The 14,850-nt window shown below is 36.9% G+C and overlaps 1 protein-coding gene across 1 annotated transcript; it reads right to left on the bottom strand.

Moving 5' to 3' along the window:
- Positions 1-761: 761 nt before the first annotated feature.
- LOC108681511 (beta-1,4-glucuronyltransferase 1) lies at positions 762-6,888 on the bottom strand. The gene is made up of 6 exons (XM_018170550.2): positions 6,606-6,888; positions 5,576-5,785; positions 4,600-5,310; positions 3,772-4,041; positions 3,160-3,276; positions 762-2,825 (listed from the first exon to the last, which is right to left on the bottom strand). Exons 1-6 carry the CDS (start codon positions 6,627-6,629, stop codon positions 2,745-2,747), a joined length of 1,413 nt encoding a protein of 470 aa, XP_018026039.1. The 5' UTR covers positions 6,630-6,888; the 3' UTR covers positions 762-2,744.
- Positions 6,889-14,850: the final 7,962 nt, after the last annotated feature.

The raw sequence follows: 14,850 nt of genomic DNA, 5'->3' as shown, positions 1-14,850 counted from the left end.
TCAGGAAGCATTCAGTCTTCAGTAATTTGATTTTGAAAAATGTGATGTTGCATTTACCTGAAATAATTGGATTTGCGTTTTCCTGGTGACTTTTTTTTATCTCGTGCAGAGCTTTTAATATATTTGTATGACATTCCAGAACTCTCCAAAAAGAATAAATCGAGCCTATGTTAGCTGCAATTTCCAATGTACGAGCTAGCCTCGCACTAACCCCAGATTGACTTCGCGGTACTGAACACCCCCAAAAAGATAGTATCAAACCGCTGACATCTACACCTGCTAGAATAAGGATCATCCTCGAATTAGCTTAAGATTGAACATCACGGTTCTGAACTGTCTTTTTCCACACCTCTTGAAATATATTTAACCGCTGTCGGTTACGCCAGCTGGTATACGAGCAATATTTAAACTAAATGAGCTGTATTACCTCGCTGCACCGCATTAAACTTTCAATTCGTAGGGGTTTTTATTGCGCGGTCGAATGATATAGTGTAACCCATAAGCCAGCCTCACCGTCGCCTCTCAACAAAACATAGTCTATGCCTTCCAAAACCTCGGAGTCCTCTGATTTTGGGTTCGTTAGTTGAAGTTTTGAGCGTAGGAAGCGGAATATGGGCAGCACGTACGATGCACATATGGTTTAAAGGGAGAGTTCTGCCCTCCAAAAAATGCCTTAACTAACTGACCTATCTTTCTGAAACACTTAACACTAGCAAGAACATATTGGTCGTCTGAATTTTTTGAGGAAATGAAAGAAAACGGTAAAGTGGGGAATTTTATGAATCTCATCTCTGTTTTTTAATTTACGAGCTATAACATCGAGTATTATATCATTCGATTCGTACCGCAAATCTAGATGCGACACTAGATGCCATTTTTTAAGAAGACTTTTTCCATTTTTACACCGCTCGCACTCCGTCTCCATAGTTTTTACTATGTATAATCCAATGAAAAGATAAATCGGAAAATAAGGCGTCTAGAACCGCTAGATATTCTGTTTTACAAATCGAAGGATTTGTCTCAAAATATTGTAGCTTGAAAATTAAGAAAGGAGATTTTGAATGAGGCGAAAAAGGCAATTTCAATTGTTCATCTAGATAGTATAACTTGTATAATTGAAATGTATTTATAAAAAGAGGTGAAGGCTAAACAATTTGCTTGAGAATATATCCATCCCCTGCTTTCATTGAGTAAACGAAGTTTTGTTATTATCTGAAAATACGCCAAAACCGAGCCAACAATGAACTAGCACCAAACGGAAGCATCGCGACAACCATCTCCTCCCAAAAATATATGAACTGTGAGGTCAAGGCAGATGAACGAATCCTACAGTCAATCGTGCAAAATGAAATTACGAGCACAAAAAAACTGACAGAATAAAACTTTTTATGTGCTATATATGAAAGAAGGAAATCATACAAAAAAATCCGTGTGAAATATCCGGACTCAAGATGCCTGTGACGTTTATAAATTTCTTTTGAGGTTAAAGATTCTTCAAAAATTAATCTATATTGGCTTACATCAACTACGTTAAGCCACCGTCTCACTTGCCAACTCCAGACCGGAAGACCAAAGAAGAACATGAGGGAGGCTCACCGTGAGACCAGCGCGATCCCGACGCAGCGCCGCCCTCTATGCATGCTTGCAATACCTATAGGCAGCATCGCTCAGACGCTACAAGACTGACATGAGCTGAAGCTCTCCTCACCAAGAATACGTCTTCAAATATCAATTGGCAAGCAAGTGAGTTCTTCAGGTAATAATTTCAGAGAAATCAAAGCTTTAATTTGATCCATAATACGTAATTTTCGTACTTAATTAAGTCAACCCAAAATCTAAATGTTAAGCCCTGTAAATTATTAGCTATCAATTTGCAAGCTAGTGAGTTCTTCAGGGATTTGGCATAATTTCAGAGAAATTTAAGCTTTAATTTTATTCATAATACCTAATTTTTGTACTTAAGTCAACCCAAAATCTAAATGTTAAGCGCTGTAAAACCTTCGCTTTACTTTACAATGAACAATATGTGTTCGAAACATCGAAATATGTTAATGAAGCTCCCTTTTCAAACATCATTTTCAATTTTTATTCCTTCAAAGAAATAAATTCAGTAAAAAGGGAAAAAACGACAGGAAAATTGTTAATAAAATTTGTTCACTGATCTTGGACAAAACCTGCATCAATGGATAATATTATACACTTGGATTTGATTTTTGCGAAGTAAAATTCCTCATAAATAGATAAAATTTGCTATGAATACACAGTATCATCAATCACATGACAATTCAATTCTTCTGGTAGATTGAAGCATGGTTGAAATATGTATTGAAGAGAGTGGCACGAAATCAATTCAGTGTTCGACAGAAGTGTTTTGCCGGTAATCTCAGTCGAACATTTAATAGATTTTTCACACAAAAAGCATGCTGGTTTTAATTAACCTTCCTTGCAAATCAATTTATAGATGTGTCTACTATCCTACAATCCTAGGTTATGAAATTTTTAGAACTTTTCCCAGAGAATTCTTTTCGTACTTGATAATCGGTCTCATACAATTGAAAATGTAGGATTATCCAGAATATTTTGTCTCCGAATATCTTACCGTCTCCCTTTGACGACGCACTGGCGTTATTCTCTCTTCTCTAATGGCATCAGACATCACTTTAATTTCAATATGAAATAATTTTTCTCTTTTGCTAACCTCATTGTAAAAAATTAAATCAACTATTACAGATAAGTATTTACATTTAAGATTCCGTCTTGAGTTTCAAAGACTCGAGGCCAACTTGCAATTCTTTTTTCAAAATTTTGTAGCGCTGATAATTTTCCTGCACAGAAAATGCACATTAATCAGACAACGGTTTAAACAATCTTGATGTTTATTCTTTAATTTCTAATCTAACTAAACATATAACTCGCACATCTGCAGCAATAAATTATCACTCCGAGAATCTCACAGACCCTTACCTGATTGTTCTTGTGACGTTACAAAAGATATTTTTCAAACAACAATTTATAAATGAAATTTTTAAATTACTATGATTAATTAATTAATTAATAATTACTATGATTAATGTATCTATAGTCGGTACGTAACTGCTACGTGGTAAAATTACTTATATAATTACCTAAATTTTCTCAAATATTTGATATCAAAGTCACCTTTATTTCACGCAGTCTAAATTTCGCATAAGTTTTGAGGTTCTGGAAGCCGAAGTGACTGAGGAAGGCGCGATCCAGCACCCAGTACTGGAAGCCCAGCGCGTGCAGCAGGTAGTGCTGTGAAAATAGCAGATAATTCATTTCAGTTATAAAATTAAAAATTGATTATTCATATCAATTATTTATATTTTTTCAATTGTTGAGTAAAAACGTTGATATCCGACAGCTGCGATTCGAATGAGAGATTTTCTAGTTTTTTGTAATGATTACTGGATGGTCATAGTTTGAAATTTTTTCTCTAGTACTCTTTAAGAAGAAAAAAGCGATTTCTACGAAATTTATGGCATTTTCGTAATATTAGAAAAAAAATTTTAGCAAGAACGAGTAGAAAATGTCAGACTATAGGAAAAAATTGCATATTTAGCTCCATTAAACAGCGGCAACGATCCCAGTCAACTCATGAATGTGAAAACAGCAATCTTTAATTGAAGTCTTTGATATGAACAGCCAGCTGAATGTTTCTTAAACTCATTTCTCATACTATATTGAACACAGAATTATAGTAAATTCTAATATTTAAAGTGCAAGATTATAAGCAGCTTCTAGCTTCACCAAACTACTCCGGCAGTGACCGAAGCCCACAAATCGTTCGTCAAACTCTGGCGCTCTTCTGTCAAGAACCACAATTGGCTCCCAGAACTCCTGGTACGAGGTGATGTTGTAGAGTTCTTGGTATGGCGCCAGTTCCTCGACGCTGTCCACGGCCTCGATGCTGCGGTTGCCTCTGCCATTCAGTGTCCAGAAGAGGGCATCAGCGGACGAGTTGGACACGTCGGTGCCCCATTTTTCCAATTTGCTGTTGCCTTGGTTTCGGGAGTAAACCTTTGAATGAAGCAACATATTAGTTAGTAGTATAGGCCAACGAGCTGAAATTTAGTCACATACTGGTTTCGATATATAGTCGTGACGATTCGGCTGTTAAAATAACTCAATCTTATACTTGTATGTTCTGTAATTGTTTATTAAATTTTCACATTGTCTTGATAATAAATTACCAGCTGGTGTACATCAAGTGAATGGACATGTTTTAATATGTTTAATTTATTCAATTTATTCGCAAACCAAACTATCTAAGACTCAAATCGGAATCAAATCAATCGCAGAACATTGCAAAAGAAAAACATCAAACTAAAGATCCATGTACTGAACGTTTACGCATACCACCTGAAATATGTCTTCGTGCACCAGTAGTGGCAGGCCCATATATTATACAGTTCGGAAACCTCTATCACACAGTGATAACAATCGAATGAGTAGCGCCTTATTTGCCATTGTCTGATCATACTTCAATTTCGACTGCACCTCGCATATGATGTGCAGACATTAAGGTATGAATAAAAAATGCAGAGCGTTTCATTGCCAGTCTTTCATTCGTCTTACCTTGCTGTGATATATTCTTGCTTCTTTCTTCCTCACCAAGCGCATCAAACTTTTTTTGGTAGACGGTAGCAAATTTCCCGGTGAATTTTGAATCTCGTATATAGGGATGACATAAGCACACTTCTCACAATCAGGTTTAAATTTCAAAAAGGCAGAGAGATTTTCGTACATGTATGGGCAAGGAATCATGTCAACATCGGCAGAGACGGAAAACGGTGTGTCGCAGCCACGTCGAGCCAAATTCCGCATAAAGTTTTGTGGGAATTGTTCGTTCGTTTTCGTTGGATCTAATTCAAACGATGTCAGGATATCATTAATTGCTTCTTCCGGACTGCCACATTTTAGACTATTCAAATCAATCGAATCGTTTGCTCTCAGTCCAAACTCTGGTCTGTCGTCACTTGGGTACACAAGATGGATGGTGACGCGTGCCATTCCGGCACCGTAGCATTTCCGGAGATAAGCTTCGATGATATTAACGGCATAAAATTCGTTGCCTTGAATGTAGGCAGAGACGGACACAGGACCTTGCCAAGATTCTATGATCCAAGGAAGCCATAACAATCTGTTGGCTGTAGCGAAGGTCGTGTAGCAGACCACCAAGTCCTCGCTTGCAGGACGAAGAGCTGGCCAGAAGTGCGGATGTTCCACCAAACTTCCAGAACGCGAGTGAAGTTTTGTCGTCGTTGAAAGCCGACGTTGCGACTGTAGCTGCACAGATTGATGGTATCTTTTTTAAATTTGATATTATAATTCCAAATTGGGCATGTCACTCCTCTCAGACTGATAAACGGTTTATGATTACTTTTTTTTAACAAAAAATCCGTCCAACCTTTTGGGTTGGAAGAGGACGATTTGCGACTTTCGTAAAATTTTAGACACCGTCATGAAATTACATTTCGATTTAAAAAATATTCCAAACTAACTGGTTTTTCAAACAAACATGTGTCTGGAGTGTATTAATTTTCAAACAAACCTGTGTCAGGAGTGTTTTGAAGTGTGGTGTAGTATTATTAAAGTGCTCTTCGATCTTGCGGTCAGCGCTTGCCCATAAGATGTCTGAAACTGGAAATGTCAGCTTCCCTCTTTCAGAAAATTTTTTTCGATAAGCAGCGGAGAAGAGGAATAACAAACCGATGCATAAGCTGGTGAAGACGATCTTTCTGCGAGTGACATGACGATTTCTCTGTGGTAAATAGTAAAATAGTATTATGTTATGGATTGTTATTATTGTTGAGTAGATACTAATTTACATTATGTTGATCGTTGACGTCTAAAAACAAGTGCAAGTTCAAGTATTAGAAGGTATTAGAAGGTATAGAAGAAGGTATAAGAAGTATTAGAAGGTATAAATTTGATGCTGAGAAATTGTAGAATTAGGAATCAACTTTTAATCATGAAAGTTTAATCATGAAAAGTAATCACTTTTAATCAAAAGAATCATGGGACGTGAACGTGGTCATTTTTCTATGATACTTGATGAACCATGAAACTTCGTTGGTCTAGGAAACTCTATTAATGGCGTCAATCTGGGAACATTTCAAATTAAATACATACAGAAGTTTGCTGCAATAACTGTCAGGAACTGGGATGAAATTACCAACATTTTTCGAAGTGAAATTAAACTTACATTTGACTATAGTCAAAAAGTTTCGCATTAACTATTTATATATCAATGACTTCATCACATCGGAAAGAAAATCTAGAAACAGAAAATTAAAAAAAAGTAATAATGGTGAGACTTAATCACAAGAAGCACAAATTATAGAATTATTTAAAGCTATATATAATACAAACTTCTTTTCAATCATAATTAGTTCCATATGAACAAGTTTCTATGTCATATAAATTTTCCAGCTTGTTAATTTTTGACTTAATTTGTACGTTTTGATGACTAAACACCATAACGTGATCATGATGACAAAAGAAATAGTGTACAACAGCAAGAATATACAGCCAATATGACAGACGGTTACTCAGTAAAATCGAAGTATGAAATATCTTACCGGGAGGCACGGGAGAGACGGCATCGAAGAACTGAAGTTTCACATCCGAAGCTGCAACTTTATAATCTATGTCTTTGAGATCACACTCAATATGTGAATACGACGGAAGATACAATAGCCGTTATCTTTATACGAGCTCCTGATACGAGTTTGATGTTCTCGGAATACCATGACATCATGTCTACTCACGTCCATACGAACTGATCGGGAAAAATAATTGCTCAGTAGCGTTCAGACAACAACAAAATTCAACTAGTCTATATAACAAAATTCAAACTTGCCTGAAAACTGCACCAAAATAATTATAAAAATTATTTGTTATCGAAAAGAAACTTGCCATCGATCAAGGAACTGATACTCATATCTATAAACGAATGTTTTCCAAAAACTGAAATTTGGCAACGATTTGAATTTAGATCGCGAGGGTCCATAGATTGATTTACTTTGATCGCTTTTTCAACAGTGAATTTAATCGAGTTGAGTCGTGCGTCAGATTAAGAAGAATTATTTTCCAGGGATTTCCACGCCAGCTCTTTTTAACGCATTTTCTCATTTATGGAAAAAATGCACTATTGTGCTCACCATGTCCGTCTGTCTGTCTTTCTGCCTGTCCGTCCGTCCGTCCGTCCGTCTGTCCGTCCGTGACCTCAAGTTTTCGTCGACGATAAAATGCGCTCTCTGTCACTCACTGCAGTGAGTACTGAGTTATATTTTTTGTTTCACTATTTTACGCAAATGGGGCACAAATTTTGATACAATATTTTGTTGAAAAATTGGATTCCGTCGAATCTGGAGTTTCATCGAATTAATAAACTCTTTTCAACTCAATATCCTAAGATTGTTGCACCAGAGATATTACTTATTATTCACCATAGCCCGGCTTTTTATTATCAAAAATATCAAATAATTTACTTGAGAATTTGTTCTGACGTAAACTATATTGGGTTAAACTATTCAGAGAATTCAAAATTTCTCATAAACGTTTCCAAACAAAATGCAGAATTGTGATTTATTTCAAATATCTGATGAATTTGCAATTGCTATTTCTGTTCATAAGTGATCAGTAAAACCAATAGTTTTCATTGTAACCATTTTAGCAAATAGGCTTTGAATAATTAGTTGGTTTATTAATTCATGAAGCTACAGTGCGATAAGTTCCCTCAATATCAGTTCATCTCATCAGTTCAAATTGTTGCCTCGATAGTCTCATTTAACCATTAGATCATTTACGGAAGTAACAAAACACAAATATCTTATTATTATTCGTATTGCTTCATCGTAAACTTTAAACATTTGTTCATTGTTTTCAATTGGCTTCTCTTGCGTCGTTTGAGCTTTTTGAAGTTCTTGATATAATTGCGAAAAATCTCGCTTTATATTTTTCTTTCTGCTGAATTTTACACACTTATTCCTACCAACATATGATCATTGACCATTTCATGATTAAATTTTCATGATTAACCTAATATTTCTAATTACATTAATTCACGATATTTTCTCTATGGACACAAGTACTTAAGGTAACGACCCGAGCTCGGTAACGTCAACACTGATATGAAGCCGCTGCCTCACCTGGCCTATACTGTGCCTGCCCGTCTACCCTGCCAAGAACGGCCCACTCGGCTGCCAAGTGTTCCGTCTGACAACTCTGCAGGTGTACTTATATATTTCATCTACTCTGGTATAATTTGTCTTCTTTAATACACTGTATTGAAAACAATGAATAATTATGTTAGTTATTTAATTTGAACGGCTGTCAAGAGTACGCGTGCTGGCGAACCGCATAAATATTTAATATGCTATAAAGAATCATTTATCGTTTGTTTATATGAAATATTATATTGTTTATATATTTTTTCATATAAAACATAAATGAAAATCATTTGAATACGCGAACCCCTGAGTCGTCATGGGTCAAGAAAGATTAATTATATTAAATATTTTTCGATGTACGAGTGGAAAAGCGAACGCAAGTGTGCGCTCGATAATAATTAATGGCGGATGTAATAATATGAATCTATCTGTGGCAAGCCTTGAGCCGACGAATTTGTATTTGCCACAGCAATGATATCCAGGGCCTTCCTTTTTTTCAGTCCTGGTTCAAAGCCATTAAATTCTGCAGCTGTGGGAATCTTCAGTGTAACTTTAACGATAGCTGTACCATCTTAGCTAGAAAATTTGGTATATCCTGAGCAATATCTTAGCTAGAAAATCGGGTAGATCCTGTGTTATATCTTAGCTAGAAAACTCGGTGGATCATGTGCAATGCCTTAGCTAGAAAATGTAGTAGATTCTTTGTAATATCGTAATAGTGAACAGATACATGTGTATGCGGATTTAAGTTAATACTAAGTAATTTAAGAAAATTTTCAAAAAAAATCTACGGAGTTTTGTAACATATTTGGATATCGGAATAAATTACGATAGCTTGAAGAGGAATTAAATTTGCTTTTATACAAGCAGTATGAAAATTATTTGAAATTGATATCGATATATGATAAGTTTAGAAAAATATTGATGAATGGATTGATTTCTAAAGATTGCAGATACTAAACAAATTACAGATCATGAAAACTAAGCGAGAAAAAATATAACAAGAAATACATTATTGGTTTGAAGGAAGATATCTATTTCTAAATAATTTATGTATGAAGCTTGATAATTTTTCTAAGTCATTCTTATCTCATGCTCATCATATAAGGCGTTTCTATCAGCCGCCGTCTGGTGTGGCCATTTCAAGTAGATAGCAAGGTAATCTACGAGTAAGATACATATTGTTCCCTCCCATTGTCATTCATGTTGTATAGTCATAACTTATATGTGAAACTTATTATAGAACATAACTCTATATCTTCCCGCAAATTGACGCTTTTGTGAGACAACACTAACAGTCCAGCACAGTTTTTCTATATTATGCATGACTCTATTAACAAATTTCATGGAAATTTCTATTTCAAAATTTTCTCGTAATTTATAAGTTTTGTAATATTATAAGTCATAATGATCTGACTGAATTTTCACCTAAATACGTGACCGAGTGGGAGAAACAGAGAGCAACCGTATGTTCATATAAGTCTTTTATTGATTTATTCGACCACATATACAAGCCTAGTCGGCATGACGCTCCTCATCAATAGACTGCAACTCACCCCTCCAACAGCGGGCTGCTCTGACAACTTCATCGGCGACGTAGAGACGAAGCAAAGGCTAAGCCAACAAACTCACGCTGCGCAGGTATTAAGGAATTTTTCTCTCGTGATCAAGTCGGAAACAATCAGTTACATCACGACCCATAATGACTCGTTATATAGCAAAGGAGATTTAAAGGGATTTACAAAGGGATTCATTCAGGATCCAATTCACAAAACCGAATCAAGGTTCACTAATACATAGACCAAAGACCCATTTTAAAAAAACCCTATATACGGCTCATGACCAGGGACTCCTTACCATGGACTGGTCCTATATCAAAATCAAAGAAAAAAATACTAATTTTTTGCCCGGGGGTCCCTTCATGCATGGTATATCATGTTTATTTACATCAACCTCCTCCACGAACTTAACCTTACATATAAGTGCAGAAATAAACCATTATTAGGACTTTGGATGGATAAAAAGAAAGAGAAACGTCAGAAAATATAAAAATCGTATGTTTCAAAAATCGTATCAGATTCAATTTTTGAATAAAATAATTGAATGGAAGAAGCTGGCTACACGATATATAAACTGAAAAAGTATGGAATAGAAATTTACTTGGCTATATCGAGTTTTATATATTTCGAAATCTATTAATAATAACAGTTGAAAATTGGTATGAACTATATTATATAAAATCAATATGCTGCTTAATCGACCTCTTTCATACCTCAATCAAATTTTTGACCAGCCTAGTTTTTTTCTCCACCCCCAGAGGTCGATTTATCGGATACTTTGGCGACCTCTGATCTAAAATAACGAATAAGATCACAGAAAACGCAAATAAATACCAAGAACTACAACTCAAGACCTTGACCAAAGACCGTTATTCTGATCCAAGACCTTGACCAAAAACTGAGACGCGAGAGCCACACCAAAGCCTAGACTCCAACCTAAGACTCCTGAAACGAAATCCAGGCCCCGTTATATAGTCTGGGCCATGGTTCTGGGTCTTCTGTTCCAGACCAATTGGTGGTCTCGCTCAAACTTGATCACTAGAAAAACTTTATCAACATCTACAACGATCGTTAGCTCGACCACAAACCATGCATGGATGTGGGGAGCTTTTTTAGGACGTTGATTTTATGTTACCGTGAATGGCATCAGTTAAAAAAGCAGCGACTGTCAATTGCGCGCGCGGGTCGGCTACGACACCGAACTTACTGGTTCTGCATTCACGGAGGTGAGCTGCGAAAACTAATGCGTAGTGCTCGCATTAAGCTCTTCATGGTGCCTTTTCCCTCCAATATGGAGGGTAAAACCTCCACTTATGCCTATATTAACTAAGTGAAAATTTGAAGTCCTGTGTCTATTACCTATTTCTAATGCTATAGCGGTTTCAGCGTTTAGTAGGCCGTAGGCCTGTCGCCGATTCTTAACATCGCAGAACACTCACAGTATTTTGCGGTCTCGAACTCGCAACTCACTGATTCAATTCTGTTGTGCTTAACCGCCCGGCCTCCTTGCCGATTCTGACCAGAAACTGGCGCACAGAGCTGGGATCGAACCCGCGCCTCTCTGCGCCAATTCTAGTACTCTGAACTTTAACCACTGGGCCACCCTTTAATACTTGAGTCCTCTTAGCTCTTATCCGTCTCTCTTATCCTGTGAGCTATATATGCGAATAATTAAGACTTCCTGTTAATCTAAAAACATTTCACGTTACAAATTAAAACGAATTGTTTCCCTTGCGCAGTGCAAACTCCTATTAACTATTATCTAGTTGAATGCGGGCGAGTGCGCTGAAACTCGGGAGGCGCGTCCGATGGTGGCCACTGCCATCCTCGGCTCTCGACGCGGTATTTCTTGCGGCGATCAATTAATAAACAATTATTTAGTTGATATTGCCTTATTTATCCCCCACTCGGCCGTGTTTTCAATATAAGGCATTTCAATTTGTGATACATTAATGGAATCTTTTGATGAACTCGACGCCTAAGACGAATGAATCAGAGCTTTAATTTCATAGATTGAGTTTGCCAACTTTGGTCAGTTTTAATATCTTCATGGTAACTTTATTTCATCTGAAATGCCCCATTACCCACAGACAGCGGCATAATGCGCCTTAAATTCATGCCTGGACTTTCATTGGACGTTTTCGAGTTGCTCGTGTGCTTGCATGCTTCGTCTACGAAGTCTTGCTTAGCGACGCTGTATCCCAGTGAGCAGAACGTGCTTCCCTCACAGTTCATGTATAATTTTATTTATTTCAGTATTAGGTGGAGTATACACGTGGCATATGTAGAGCAAGCATAAGTAACATTGGCTTAGTAACATGCAACGTGAATCAGAACCACTGATTGAACTGCTATGCTAAAGACGTCCACTCGAATGAAGGGGATTAAAATCATTAACATTATCAGTCGCTGCCTGAATTGACACCACTGTGCAGAAATTATTCGTACTCATCACATCCTTCACAAGATGTCCCTGTATCACATCGTTTCCCATGGTTTAGCATTTTAAATCCGAAAATTATTGGGTATCAAAAAATTCCTAGGAAATTGATCAACTGCATGGGCTAAATAAATCTTTGTGCGCGGTTGGATTATTGTGCGTAATTACATACAAGAGCGGAATTTATGTGCGTGATTTCATTTAGATAATTGTCGAGTCATGCTTCTGCGCTCTTATGAAAAATTTTTCAGGCTAATATACTCCCTCCAAACATTTAAAGACGTTTATAATGGACCAAGTGCAGAGATCGTCATAAGCGATGATAATTTATAGTGCGCGATCCTTAGAAGTAGTAGAAGTTTTCGCGTACAGTATAAAGAGATAACCTTCAGAAGCCTCGATCTGACTGGTATCAACCGAGGAAACTAATAACATTATCATTTATACAAGCCAAAATTAAGGACCTTTCATTGGGAAATATACTATACAAACTTGAATTTCTAAGTATTTAACGAGTTAATTTCGCTTCCGTACACTGAAAGTTCACTTCACAAGCGAAAACCTCTACCACAGCGTATAAGAAAGAAAAATTATGGGCCAATCTGCAAATTACAAACTTTAGGAGAAGAAGTCGGAGATACAATTAATATTTTGCACAACAGTCAGTCGTAAATTTTTGTCTAAATTCAGACTCCAGCGGACTAAGTAACCGAAACCCATGCCAGTTAACAGGTTTGCAGTTGACAAAATACGTGGGGATTTGAAAGTTTATAACTGTACGTGACGCACGGATAACAATAGAAGCGCTTAGCTTCGTATGTATTACACTAACAAATTTTTTAACACCATATACACCAGCCTCCCCAATTACATCGTTGACGCTCCGTGTATGAAGTATGAACGTGTTCAAGAACCGACTAGACAATGCTATGTAGAGGTATATGATTAGACTTGAATCATATACCTAGCACCCTACGGACCTGGGTAGAAGAAATTATAGGTAGCAATTTCAAACCCACGTTAGTTTAGAAAAGATGCGGTCAAAGTGCCAGTTTCTAAATCTCCTGTGAACATGTCCCGATTGGTGCAAAAATTGAAGACAGGTAGCATCAGGGTTATTCTTCAGCGCCGACAATTCTATGTTAGAATATTTTATTTTATGTTATGCTATGTTATGTTATGTTATGTTATGTTATGTTATATTATGTTATGTTATGTGTAAATATTTTTAGCGAACCTTTTGTTAGCTTAGTTTTAATAGTCTATTTTTTTATGCGCTCCTATGATTTACTTGTTAATCCGACCTTTAGAGTGTGTAGATATTGTTGTGTTGTGTTGTGTTGTGTTGTGTTGTGTTGTGTTGTGTTGTGTTGTGTTGTGTTGTGTTGTAAAATAAACACATGCATGGTAAGTTGTTATCTAAATATCAAACGCATTTGAACGGAAAAGTGGCTTGTGGTTCAATCGTTTAAGCCATCGACGTCTTCACTTATTCATTTGAATTAAATCGTTATTAATTCCAAAAGATTTTCCGGGAGAAGAGGGCAGCAGACTAACTATATCAACGGAATCCAGGCAACTCCTCCAGCTGGGTGCGCGGCAGCAACAGCTTGCATAACATCGACTGACTTTTTGACAGGTTTTCTTTAGAGTTTAGAGCTTCTAACCTCACTCTCCCTTATGGAAGCTTCAGTATTTTGCGCCTGTCAAAGGCAGCCCTTTAGTTTTCGTTTGCGTAGCTTATGCTTTCTCCTGCCCAGTTCTTCACTTCTTGGCCAAGCGGTTCTGGTCTATTCATTTATATATAATCAGGTTACCTGATGTTCAGAATGTGGCCTTCTCATCTAGTGGTAAAAATCTTGAGCTTTCTGGTGTTGTTGTTGCAAGTATATGTAAACCTATCACCAGCAATACTCTGCTGGAACCAGAGTCGAACACAGAAAATACCATCACGTAAGTAATGAAAATCTTAATGAAAATTCTATCTCATTGAAAAGGGAGAGTTATTTGGGGCCGAAGTTTGGTTGCATGGTGTTGAATAAGTGCCTGGCTTTGTCATTGTCTGCTCAACCGTCTTTACTGACAATGCTTCCAAGCCGGTTTAGCGGTCCTCGTCGTGATGTTTTCTTCTGTACTTGAATAGGTTGGTCTGTTTTTTGAAGATGTGGAGTCGTCCCCAAGAACCGAAGTGTAGATTAATTGTATAATTTCACGTGCTGCTGCTTGGTGGGAAAGGTTGCAGATGTTGTCTGCAAATTCAAGATCCACGATCGAGCGGCTCCCATGAAGGTCTACTGAATGCCAATGATGTTATGCATGGTAGTTCTTTTCATGATTGTCGATGGTCACTAGGAAGACTATGGGCAGGATGTAGCCATGCTGCGTCAAGATTGAATTCGATTATTTTAATTAATTAATTAGTCCTTAGACTAATTGTTCTTAGGCACAACTTCCGTCGGGGCCATGTATGGCGAGAAAACTCAGTAAAATGTAATGCTTATCATTATGAAGGATGGACAATTCTGTAGATAACTGCCTGTGAAGAGACTCATAATTTTCCAGGTTACTTTTTTTTGAGTGAAATAAGAAAATACTTGAAAATTGTAAACACAAATGAAAACTTTGTCTTCAAGCCTATCAATCATACCTCCTA

The sequence above is a fragment of the Hyalella azteca genome, unplaced genomic scaffold (assembly GCF_000764305.2).
Source record: "Hyalella azteca isolate HAZT.00-mixed unplaced genomic scaffold, Hazt_2.0.2 contig264, whole genome shotgun sequence".
Lineage (NCBI taxonomy): Eukaryota > Metazoa > Arthropoda > Malacostraca > Amphipoda > Hyalellidae > Hyalella > Hyalella azteca.
The sequence above is the reverse complement of the archived record's forward strand: the minus strand, read 5'-3'. Positions and strand labels throughout refer to the sequence as shown.

Excerpts from the sequence above, each read along its gene's own strand:
- LOC108681511 (XM_018170550.2), bottom strand. The coding sequence starts at position 6,629 with ATGCCGTCTCTCCCGTGCCTCCCG. Across the intron at positions 5,786-6,605 it reads CGTCTCTCCCGTGCCTCCCG|AGAAATCGTCATGTCACTCG; the intron begins GTAAGATATTTC and ends TATTTACCACAG. Across the intron at positions 2,826-3,159 it reads TTAGACTGCGTGAAATAAAG|GAAAATTATCAGCGCTACAA; the intron begins GTGACTTTGATA and ends TTTTCTGTGCAG.